The 12,398-nt window shown below is 43.0% G+C and overlaps 1 protein-coding gene across 8 annotated transcripts in view; it reads left to right on the top strand.

Annotated features, from left to right (window-relative positions):
* Kif1b (kinesin family member 1B) overlaps positions 1-12,398 on the top strand; it is a 142,956-nt gene that overhangs the window by 108,118 nt on the left and 22,440 nt on the right. For all 8 annotated transcript variants that reach the window (XM_090335854.1, XM_090335850.1, XM_090335852.1 and 5 more), the window contains 6 exons: positions 160-322; positions 2,749-2,839; positions 5,749-5,867; positions 7,195-7,250; positions 10,704-10,812; positions 11,914-11,980. In XM_090335854.1, coding sequence (XP_090191980.1) covers positions 160-322; positions 2,749-2,839; positions 5,749-5,867; positions 7,195-7,250; positions 10,704-10,812; positions 11,914-11,980 — 605 coding nt within the window. The remainder of the gene's footprint in view (positions 1-159; positions 323-2,748; positions 2,840-5,748; positions 5,868-7,194; positions 7,251-10,703; positions 10,813-11,913; positions 11,981-12,398) is intronic.

Raw genomic sequence — 12,398 nt, 5'->3', positions numbered from 1 at the left:
AATAGATTACTGTGATCAGAAACATTCTCAAAGAGGGGAAGATTTTGACCACTGTCAAGGAATGTAGTCTGCTTTCTTCACCTGGGAATGGGGAGAATGCTCATTGTCCTCTTCTTCCCATTCTTTGAATGAAATGTGTGTTGATGTGACCCTCTTTAGATTTGAAGTCAGGCTCTTTGCTGGATGGGAAGATGGTAATGGAAGGGTTTTCTGAAGAGATTGGCAACCACCTGAAACTGGGCAGTGCCTTCACTTTCCGAGTCACAGTGTTACAGGCCAGTGGCATCCTTCCAGAGTATGCAGACATCTTCTGTCAATTCAAGTAAGCCTCTCCTTTGCTCTGCCTCTCTAGCTAGCTGTGAACTGAGAGGATGTCCGTTGTGCTCTAGAGAGATTTACACATAAGAGATGGAAATGCTCTTGGGGAAAGCAAACAAACTGCTAGCCTATGACGAAAAAGACTTTCTTCACTCAAGGCGAAAACCGATACCGGAAGTGACAGAGTAAAGCTCCTTATGAGGAAGAGTGTGCCACAAGTCCTGCTGGAGGATTGTGTGCAGTTTTCTTCCCTTCACATCCTGCTAGAACATTCTATGCCTACTTCTCCCTGTCCTTGTCTCCCGAGTGTATATGGCTTAGGGTCTGGTACAGATAAGTCTGGTTTTCAGTGCTCTCCATTCTGAAATGTCTTTTCTTTGTCATCATTTGATTGTCCAAGCATTTCATGTAGACATATTCAATATACATGCATACTCTGTACCTTCATTAAGCTTACCTCTCCACTTCACCTCTCTTGCTTTCTTCCCAAACTGATCTCAACAAGCTTTATTGTTCCATTTTCCTGCATGTACATCAAGTATTCTGACCTTTTTTTTTTTTTTTTTTTTTTGCCAGTCCTGGGCTTGAGCTCAGGGCCTGAGCACTGTCCTTGGATTTTCTCAAGGCTAGAGCTCTACCACTTGAGCCTCAGCACCACCTCTGGCTTTTTTCTATGTATGTGGTACCGAGGAATCGAACCCGGGTCTTCATGCATGCAAGGCAAGCACTTTAACCACTAGGCCAAACTCCCGGCCCCCTATTCTGACCATTTTTACCTTTGTTCACTCATTCCATTGACTCTCCTTCCTCCCAATAGTAACCCCCTGTCTGGGGGATGTTCATGGCGCGCGCGCGCGTGTGTGTGTGTGTGTGTGTGTGTGTGTGCGCGCGCGCGCGCGTGCGTGCGCGCGCCTGCGCACTGATTGTCCCCAGGAGTCTGACATATCTTAATGAAGAAAGGTAGAAAGGTTAGGGTTGGAGGTGTGGCTCAAATGGTAGAATATTTGCTAAGTCCCTGAATTAAAATATCTAGTACTTCCATAGATAAATAGATGGATGATAGATAGATAGATAGATAGATAGATAGATAGATAGATAGATAGATAGATGGATGGATGCAAATAAAGATTAAAGCAATGAATTGTCTAACTAGCAACTTTGCCTATTTAATACTTAGGAAAAGGAACACTTAAATTACATAAAATAGAATAAGGTAGACATGGTTGTACATATCAACAATCTAAACACTCAAGAAACTGAGGCAGGAAGATTTTGAGTTGTAGCCCATCCAGAAAGAAAAAGAAAAACTAAGAAAAAAAGCAGCAGCCTTCCTGGGCTCTCCTTAGCTCTCCGCTGTATGGGGAGGAGCAGGTGTGCAGTAGTGTGCAGATGGACCCAAATGTCATCATAGTTGAAGAGCTAACCTGTGATGGAAGCTTGAGGGCCACCCCTGTCTGTGGGGGCCTCTACCGGGCACAGTGTGTAAATCTGAAGAAGACAACACTTGGGGGCCTCTACAGGGCACAGTGTGTAAATCTGAAGAAGACAACACTTTAGAGAAGTGAGAAGAAACAACTAGACAGGATGTATACAGTACTGAATGCTGCAGCACCAGTATCACACAGCGACAGCCTTGGGGGTGCTAGTCTCAGTCCCAGGAGCTGGCTCCCTAGGTGAAGGACACCCTTCCTTTCCTTTCTGGGCAGAGTTGGGAGTCCTCACTTGGTTTGGTTTGGTTTTGGTGCTGAGGATTGAGCCCAGGGAGGAAGAGAGAACCATAAAATCTCATTATTTGTGAAAAACAGTAAATGTAGCCTAATGGTTCCAGTAGTAGTTTTGGAGTCTTCTGTGCATCAAGCTTCGTGGGAAAGACATTTGCCCTCTGTCAGCAAGATGGGCACATGGGCACATTATTACAGAGAAATCATAGCTATAACACTGTCTGGGAAGATTTCCTGGAAAAGGTGCTATTGGTGTTAGACTCCTAGGCCATGCACAGGCTTTCATAGTCCTTCTAGAAACTCTAGTCTGCCTTTTTTTTTTTTTTTTTTGCCAGTCCTGGGCCTTGAACTCAGGGCCTGAGCACTGTCCTTAGGCTTTCTCAAGGCTGGAGCTCTACCACTTGACTTTTTATCAATTTTATTTTCAGAAAAAGAAAAAGGAACAGTAGTTTGTTCAATTTACTTCTTCATTATCCAAAATATTCTTGCATATACATCTCTGTAGCTAAGTGATAGGGTCAATTAATTTCTATCTGTGTTACATGGGAAATGTTTATGACAAAGAAATCTAACTTGGCTCAGTTATTTAAAAAACAGCAACAACATCCTGCTAAGTGGGATGCTTCTTACCACTGGCTGCAAGCGGGGCTGTTGAAACAGAGTCCAGATGAGAGTGTAATCCAGCCTGACTTATCTTTTTACTGTTAAGCTTTTTGCATCGCCATGATGAAGCATTCTCCACTGAACCCCTCAAGAACAATGGCAGAGGAAGTCCCCTGGGCTTTTATCACGTGCAGAATGTGAGTAACCTGGCATGTTTTGTGAGGCACCATGGGGATTTGTGGTATTTGTGGCTTTCTGGGCTGAGGAAGGAGGAGCCTCGTAGGAGGCAGGGATGCCTTTGTGTGAGGGAGCCAGTGAAGACAATAGAGGGAGGGGCTGCGCCCGCCCGCGCGGTGAGGTCATCCTCAGGAGCCTCTGGGTACAGTTGGTGCTTTACAGTGAGTGGTGCACAGCTGACCCAGGAACGAAGTCGTCCATCACGTTGAATGTGTGAATGCACTGTTGAATTAAAACATGTTTACTCTCACTTTTGTTAAAGTTAATAAGCTGTCCTTTAAATCTTAAAAAATATTTATTTTGATACAAATAATAAGATATTAAATATCTTTCATAGCCAAAGTGAGATTCAGTCTGTTTTCTTTGTAGCTAAAGTTTTCTTTCCATTTAATGCTCCTCTTCAACCCACAGACTCGTTGCTGAGGTAACTGAGGCAGTGAACAGTTAACATTAGTCAGCAGGGCAGCCAAACAAAGGATAAGACAGAGATTGATTTAAACACAGAGAAATGTGGCCCTTAAGTCCAGAGTCATCACCTCTCAGGAAGCTACCCACCTCTTACTCTCTTGTTAATCGTGTCCACTGTATAAGTGGAACACAAATACAAAATACACTGTTTTATGTTTATACAATGAGAACATTCAGGGGCTGGGAATTTGCCCAAGTGGTAGAGTGCTTGTGTAGCATGCACAATGACCCAGGTTTGATTCCTCTGTACCACATACATAGAAAAAGCCGGAAGTGGTGCTGTGGCTCAAGTGGTAGAGCATTAGCCTTGAGAAAGCCCAAGGACAGTGCTCAGGCCCTGAGGTCAAGCCCTAAGACTGGCAAAAAAAAGAAAAAAGGAATGAGAACATGCATACCTATAATAAATATCAATCAGGTGCTCTGTACAGGTGTGCTTGACATGTTTGGCGATGCAGATATACCTTGGGCTCCTCCTAAGAGCTTAGAATTACGATAAGAGAGTTATGACATTGAGAGCATGAGAAAAGCAGCCAGGATAGAGATATCTTATTTTTTTACTGGCAGGGGGTAGTTGGGTGGAGAAAGGAAGAAGTTTTATGAAAGATATAGAATAAATAAGAAAAATTGTGTCAAATACTCTACAGTCAATACATATTATTTTTTCTCTCCCTCCGTTATATCTATAGCTCACTATCATATATATATATATATATATATGTATATATATACATACACGTGTATGTATATATCATTGTCAGTCCTGGGGACTGAACTCAGGGCCTGAGCACTGTTCCTGAGCTTTTAACCTAAAGTTAGTGTTCTACCACCTGAGCCACAGCTTCACTTTCAGCTTTTCAGTGGTTAACTGGAGATGAGTTTCACAGACTTCCTTGTGCATACTGGTTTTGAAAACCACAGTCCTCAAATCTCAGCTTCCTGAGTAGTTAATCCTACAGGCAGGAGCCACCAGCACCTGGCTGTTTTCTTATCATTACTATTTGAGGTGGGCATTTGGTATAAGAATGGCTTAGGTGCATGGAAGGCCTCTGCCAGGGTTGGAGCACAAGAAAGGAGAAAAGCAGGCGAAGAGCATGTACAGACAGATTGAGCTCAGCTGAAACTAAGTGCGTGAAGGGCAGCTGGAATGAGTCAACTGGGATACATAGTGGAGAGGCTTTTTTTTAATTCCATTTTTTTTAATTGTTGGGGTATAGAGGGGTTACAGTTATATCCGCTAGGTAGTAGGTGCATTACTTCTCTCACATTGATGCTCTTCTCATGTTTTTGTCCCCATTTCCCTCCCACTATGGTGGAGAGTCTTGAAGACCTGAATCCTGGTAGTTACTTTAGAATGGAAAGCATGTCAGGCGTGGTGTTATCCCACTTGTTTGAGAGGTAGAGGTGGAGTTTTGAGTTCTACGCCACTATCGGCAAAATCATCCAGACCTTACCTCAAGGCCAAAGTAAAAACAAAAGGGAGCCAGGCGCTAGTGGCTCATGCCTGTAATTCTGTCTGCTCAAGAGGATGAGATCTAAAGATTGTGGTTCAAAGCTAACCCGAGTTGGAAAGTCTGTGAGAAAAACAGAAGTGGTGATGATGGCTGTAAGTGGTAGAGCACTAGTCTAGCCATGAGTGAAAGAGCTCAGGGACAGCACCCAGGCTCTGAGGTCAAGCCCCAAGATTGAATGAGAGAGAGTGAGAGAGGCTCTTTTTTTTTTTTTTTTTTTTGCCAGTCCTGGACTTGGGCTCAGGGCCTGAGCACTGTCCCTGGATTTTTCTCAAGGCTAGGGCTCTACCACTTGAGCCACAGCACCATTTCTGGCTTTTTGCTATGTATGTGGTACCGAGGAATCGAACCTCGGTCTTCGTGCATGCTAGGCAAGCACTCTACCACTAAGCCAAACTCCCGGCCCGAGAGACTGACTCTTTTTTTTTTTCTTTTTTTCCAGTCCTGGGCTTGAGCTCAGGGCCTGAGCACTGTCCTTGGATTTTCTCAAGGCTAGAGCTCTACCACTTGAGCCTCAGCACCACTTCCGGCTTTTTTCTATATATGGTACCGAGGAATTGAACCCGGGTCTTCATGCATGCTAGGCAAGCACTTTAACCACTAGGCCAAACTCCCAGCCCAGAGACTGACTCTTATCTTCAATTAATTATTAGGAATTGGGAACTGGAGCTGTGGCTCAACTTGAGCTGAAGAGCTCAGGGAAAGTGCCCAGACCCAGAGCTCAAGCCCCAGGACCAACCAAAAAGAAAAAAGAAAAAAAATGTATTCTCTACCTCAGTTATGTAACTGTGCATCACCTTTATAATAACAAATGTGTTAAAGTTCTGACAGAAGCACCATAGGAACTTTTTGTAACAAATCTTTCCATTATCTCATTTGGCATTCTTCATTAGATTGCAGTGGAAGTCACTGAGTCGTTTGTGGACTATATCAAAACCAAGCCTATTGTGTTTGAAGTCTTTGGCCATTACCAGCAGCACCCGCTTCATCTGCAAGGACAGGAGCTAAGCAGGTACAGCCCATAGAAGCAGAGACTCCTCTTGTTAGTGTTTTGATTTTTAGTTCTTCAGTTGCTGCCAAACTCATTTGACACATTAAAATAACTGAATAACAGTCTTATAAATTATCTTGTTTCCTCGTTAGAAATATCATGTATGACCTATTGCTAGCCATTTAGTCACTAATTTTAGAGGAAGTTGAATTTTTACCCAGATGACCTCGAGTATCATCTTTTGTATGAAAAAACTTTGAATAGGGTAGAAAGCTGGGGCTTCCCATGACTGTTGCTCACCATCTTCAGCTTTATAAAGTAGAAGCTCACTGAGCACCGGTGGCTCACGCTTGTAATCCTAGCCACTCAGGATCTGAGAATTGTGGTTTGAAGCCAGCCTGGGCAGAAAAGTCCCCATGAGACTTTATCTCCAATTACCACTCAAAACACTGGAAGTGGTGCTGTGCTCAAGTAGTAGAGCACTAGCCTTAAGCACAAAGAGGGTTCATAGGCCCTCAGTTCAAGTCCTACAACTGGCAAAAAAAAAAATGGAAGCTCTAATTAAAATCATTCAAATGGAAGAGCTGGGCATGGTAGTGGTGCCCAGCTGACATCACAGCACCAGGCACAGGAAGCCTGAGCAGCAGATCTCAAACTCAAGGGTGGCCTGGACTAGTTAAAAAAAAAAAAAAAAAAAAAAAAGCCAGCCCGGGCACTAAAGACTATGCGACTCTTATCTTCAATTAATCACCAGAAAACTGGAAGTGACGCTGTGGCCCAAGAGGTAGGGTGGTAGCCTTGTGCTGAAGAACTCAAGGACATCACACAAGGCCAGAGTTCAAGCCCCACAAACAAAAACAAAAAATAAAACAAAAAAAACTGATGAAGAGACAGTGATGACTGTTCAGTTGCAGTATCACCAGCAAAATTTCCTCTGTGCTAACAGAATAAGTTTTTTTTTTTTTTTTTTTTTTTTGCCAGTCCTGGGCTTTGGCTCAGGGCCTGAGCACTGTCCTTGGACTTTCTCAAGGCTAGAGCTCTACCACTTGAGCCTCAGCACCACTTCCGGCTTTTTTGTATGTGTATGGTACCAAGGAATCGAACCCGGGTCTTTGTGCATGCTAGGCAGGCACTTTAACCACTAGGCCAAACTCCCAGTCCCAGAATAAGTTTTTTACTTCATTAGCTACAGATCATGGGAAGATAAATTTGTTATCTCATTTCACTCTGAATATCTGATACTATGTCATTGAAAGTACAAAGATTCGTTTCCTTACAGCGATTTAAGTATGCCGTTAATGTCAACTCGAACCCTTTAGTCCTGAGAGTTTTATCTTTCTCTCTGCAGTCCACCTCAGCCATCTCGAAGGTTTTTCCCACCTCCTATGCCACTCTCCAAACCAGGTGAGTGCTAGCTGTGTGGATGTTTTCTGTGCATACATCTGTTCCAAATGAACGCCAGAATTCTTTTCCCTCTTCTGTGTGTTCTCGTGTGTCTCTTCTCCTCCTCTATTCCTTTAATAACAACAGGAATTTCTGTTCCTGGTTTAAGAGGTATCAGCAAGCTGGACACAAGGCTCACGCCTGTAATCCTAGCTACTCAAGAGGCTGAGATCTGAGGATTGCCAGCCTGGGCACAAAAGGACCTGAGACTCTTATCTCCATTTAGAGAACTCTTATCTCCAATGAATCACTAGAAAATGGGAAGTGGGGCTGTGGCTCAAGGGGTAAGGCCATAGCCTTGAGCCAAAAAGCTCAGGGACAATACACAGGTCCAGAGTTCAAGCTCTATGACCCCCGACCCCCAAAAAAAGATATCAGCAAAAATAACAGGTTTTAGTTCCACCAATTCTTTATTGCCCTGCCAGTTCTTTATTGCAGACTTTGACAATCTTCCTTTTCCTAAGCTGCTACTTTTGTAGGTACCTCCTTTCTCAGTGACTGGACATTTCTTTGCATATTAAATTTGTTCTGTGTGGTCAATTATGTTTTTGTTTTATGCTTGATGTTTGATTGGACATATTTGTGAGGCACTGTGTGATATTTTTACCTTATAGACATTGGGTAATGCATGTATCAGCATAGTTAATATACCATCACTTCAAGTGTTATCATTTCTTTATGGTGAGAACATTCAAATCTTGTCTCCTAAAAATATAGGATACTATGTACAATAATCCTGCTGTGCCATATAACACCAGAGCTTGTTCTACTCATTTACCTTATTTTTCTTTTGCTTTGTTTTTGTCATCCTTTCTCCTCATTGTCCACTTGCCACATTCCCATCCTGCCCTGTGCTTGTTTTCCTCTTTCTGTATTTCTCATCCCCATTGGCCTTCAGACCATGAACGAAAGATTGAGATGCTTCACTCTCTCATGTCTGGCTATGTGAATGCGCATGTGTTGGACACGTTTTCTGAGCACGCCAGTGTGCTTGCCTCCTCAGCGGTTGCCACCTTCCAAAATGAGGCTGCTCCATTGTCGCCTCTTCTCTTTCTGCCACTTTCCAGCTGCCAGAGGGTACCCAAAAGAGATGGTTAGTAGCTAAAGTAGCTCTGCTTTAAATGTAGAACCAGCCTCAGGACTTGTCCTAAGTCCTGACTCCTTATGAGAACCAGTGTCTCTGTTTGTTCCTGGGGCTGAATATAGAGTTCAACACATTGTCAAAATCATACCGCTTTTCCCTCAGGGAGATTTTAAGAAGCTCCTTCTCATCTTGTGCTTCTTTCATAACAACCTAGCTATGAGGTGCTTCTAGTATTAGTTTAAATGCTATGCAGTAGTATTTTTTTTGTGTGTGTGTGTATGTGTATGCACATACACGTGTACCTGCGCTTAAACTCGGAGCCCATCTCTGAATTTTTTTTTTTGCCAGGATGGGAGATGGGGATGGTGGGGGGACAGGGGTGTGTGGCCTGTTCTGGGGCTTGAACTCAGGGCCTGGGCACTGTCCTTGGACTTTCTCAAGGCTAGTGCTCCACCACTTGAGCCACAGTACCACCTGGTTTTTTTTCTATGTGTATGGTACTAAGGAATTGAATCCTAGTATTCATGCATGTTAGGCATGCACTCTACCACTAGACCAAACTCCCAGCCCCAGAGCTCCAAGACTAGTGTTCTACCGTAGCTACACTTAATGGTGGTTAATTGGAGATAAGAGTCTCATGTACTTGCTAGCTCAAACTGGCTTCCAGCTGCAGTCCTCATCCCTCAGCCTCCTGAGTAGATAGGATTTATAGGAATGAACCATTGGTGACTAGCATTTTCTGTAGTATTTTAACTTTATTTTGGAGGTGCTGAGGACTGAATTCAGGGCCTTACACTTGCCAGGCAAGCATTCTTCCACTGAGCTAAATCCTCAAACCTATAGTGTTTTTAATTTGATGATATTTACTAATAATTGGATTTTGTTTGTTGCTTTTGTGCTAGGGATTGACCCTAGGAATTGATTGCCAAACAAGAATTCTACCTGAGACAAACCCAGGCCTTTTGTTTATTTTGGTACTTACAGTTTTGGTTACTGACATTAGGAGACTACCAGACTCAGAAACTCTTATTTTCTAGCATCACCAATGTATATGAAATTCAACTGGGATGAATAGGTTACACATTTGAATAATGCTGCATATAATTCATAAAGGCTTAGTACATGTAGATTTTTTTTCCAATTTTGCAGACTGAGTATGTTGATCTATATTTTGTAAGTTAAGGAAATGCATTAACCAAAGCCACATCAGTATTGCCAGGAATTCATGTAACAGATCACGTTTTAGATTCCTGCATTTACACATTACACAAGTGGTTTCCAAATTTGCAGGCACCTTAGAATCAGCTGGGGAAATAAAGCCAAGGGAGGAAGGACTAACAAACACATTTGTGTGTACGCACAAACACATAAACATGCACACAAGATTGTAATTTGAGCTGGGCGTGGTGGCTCACACCTGCAATCCTAGCTATTCAGGAAGCTGAGTAGCTGATCTGAGGATCATGGTTCAAAGTAAGCCTGGGCACTAAAGACTGGAAGACTCTTATGTCCAATTAACCACTAGAAAACTAGAAATGGCTCTGTGGCTCAAGGGGTAGGGCCGCTACCCTTGAGCTGAAGAGCTCAGGGACAACACCTAGGCCCAGAGTTCAAGCCCCACAACCAACCAAAAAAAAAAAAAAAAAAAAAAAAAAGATTGTAATTTGATCATTTGAGGTGTGATCTCAGTTTCACCATTTTTTTTTTTTTATACTGGAGTTGGAACTTAGGGCCTGCCCTTTGCAAGGCAAGTGTTTTACCACTTAAGCCACACACTCAGCCGACGTATTCTTCACATGGTTCAGGCCAGCCTATCTTTGCTTCCCAAGTAAGTGGAATTACAAGTGTTAGCCGCCATACCCAGCTGGGCTTCCCAGTGCTTCTTAGATGCAGGAGGACTGGGACCCATAGGTGGCAGGATGGTTGTTTATCCCTGCAACTCCACTGGGGCACTGTGATGTGAAAGATTCTCCTCACTGTCTCCCCCACATGGTTTCCGTGTGACAGACACCATGCCACAAAATAAGAAACTCTTAAAGTGTGAAGGTCATTTACTGATTTTTCTGAGCAGGTTTACATTGCACAAAACCTATTTTCTCATCTTTGGAAACTTTGTTCTGAAAATGAAAAATATTGATTCTCCATATTCTCTTAGTAAAAGGTGCTAATATAGTTAATAACATTTCTCTGGGTGTTCTCCATTGAAATTATACACTCTCTCTGCCCTCTTCAAGTGTGTCTTTAAAAGCTGCTATTAGAGAAGATTATGCTTTAGCTGAGTAAATGTGGATCAGATTGTGACATCTTATAAAAATGAATTTTTTTTTAAGTTCCAGCTACCAAGTTGAACACCATGAGCAAAACCAGCCTTGGCCAGAGCATGAGCAAGTATGACCTTCTGGTTTGGTTTGAGATCAGTGAGTTGGAGCCTACAGGAGAGTAAGTCCAACTTTGCAATATGTTTCAACATTTTGAATTATCATAAAATTTTTCACTTTGAATTAAATCTTGATAGGCTTGGTACTTTGTGTCAGCAAAGTGATGGTACTGCTCTTGGTTGCATGGCAGTTGATCAGGAGCAGAGCAGAGGGAACAGACTGCACAGAGGCACAGAACATGGTCAGGCCATACATTCCCAGTCACAGTGAGGCAGTGGGGCCCCCTGTGTCCCTAGACCAAGTTTCCCCACATTGTCACTACTTTAGACCTGGTTATTTTCCATTCTAGGAGCTGTAATATATTCTGCAGCATCCCTGCCCTCTACCTACAAGATGTAAATAGCACTTTCCCGCAGTCATGGCTATCAGAAGTGCCTCGAGATACTGCCACACAGCTCTCACTTGATTCAGACACAGGTCACTGCCCCTAGAACGCCGCTGCCAGCCACTGGCCTGGGTTAACATGATCAACACAGGCCTGCTTGTCTTTATGAACGATATCAGAATCCATGGTTACTGTAATTACTGTTTGTGGTTGTTTTTAAAATGCCTTTGGACAAACATAAGAGTGATCTACTCCTGAAACAGGCAGAGGCTATATCAGCTTATATAAAGGACAAACGATAATGTGATTTAATGTTCAGAGAATAGTACAGAGAACTATCATTACCTTCACTGTGGCATGTTTATGATGTCACTACTGTAGGTAGGAGACTTTGTTAAGTGTCTGTATGCAGTTGTCACTTTGTCAGTAGTACAGTTGACTTTTCATAAATAGACCTTGCATTATGGGGAGAGGTAGTTACAGTAACGTTTTTGCTGAATTGACTGCTTTCTGTATCTTAATAACAAAACTAGCTAGAATCTAAAATTATCCATTTCTTATTGATGGCTATTGCAGTTATACATTATTAAGCAAAGTGTAGAAGTGGAACCAGCACCTATTCTAGCCCTCCATTCCAGTACACACATTGAGGTTATATGTGCCAGTGTGATTCAATGCCAACCTGGGTGAGAGGAATAAGAAATTTGAGTTGCTATAGCAACCTGGGAAGGCCTCATAGATGCAGTATCCCTAACTTCTGCATTTCTGTTTTTCTAGGTATATCCCCGCCGTTGTTGACCACACAGCAGGCTTGCCTTGCCAGGGGACGTTTTTGCTTCATCAGGTACCAAAACAAAGAAAAAGTAAAGCCTAGGGAGAACATCAAAAAGAGTTTAGGGCCAGAAGTTGGGCCTAGTGGTAGTGTTTGCCTAGCATGCATGAAGACCCGGGTTCAATTCCTCCATGCCATATACATAGGAAAAGCCAGAAGTGGTACTATGGCTCAAGTGGCAGAGCCTTGAGGAAAAGCCCAGTGACAGTGCTAAGGCCCTGAGTTCAAGCCCCAGGTCTGGCAAAAAAAAAAAAAAAAAGTTTAGAACTAGATGCAAGTTGCTCATACCTATAATCTCAGCAACTCAGAAGGCTGAGATCCAGTGGTTTGTGTTTCAAGGCCAGCCCAGGCAAAAACATTTGTGAGATTACAAAATAGCCAGCAGTTGCCAGGCAATGGTGGCTCACACCTATAAGGCTAGCTACTCCTG

Source organism: Megascapheus bottae, chromosome 6 (genome assembly GCF_031878675.1).
Source record: "Megascapheus bottae isolate mThoBot1 chromosome 6, mThoBot2.hap1, whole genome shotgun sequence".
Lineage (NCBI taxonomy): Eukaryota > Metazoa > Chordata > Mammalia > Rodentia > Geomyidae > Megascapheus > Megascapheus bottae.
This window is presented reverse-complemented; position numbering and strand designations above follow the sequence as displayed.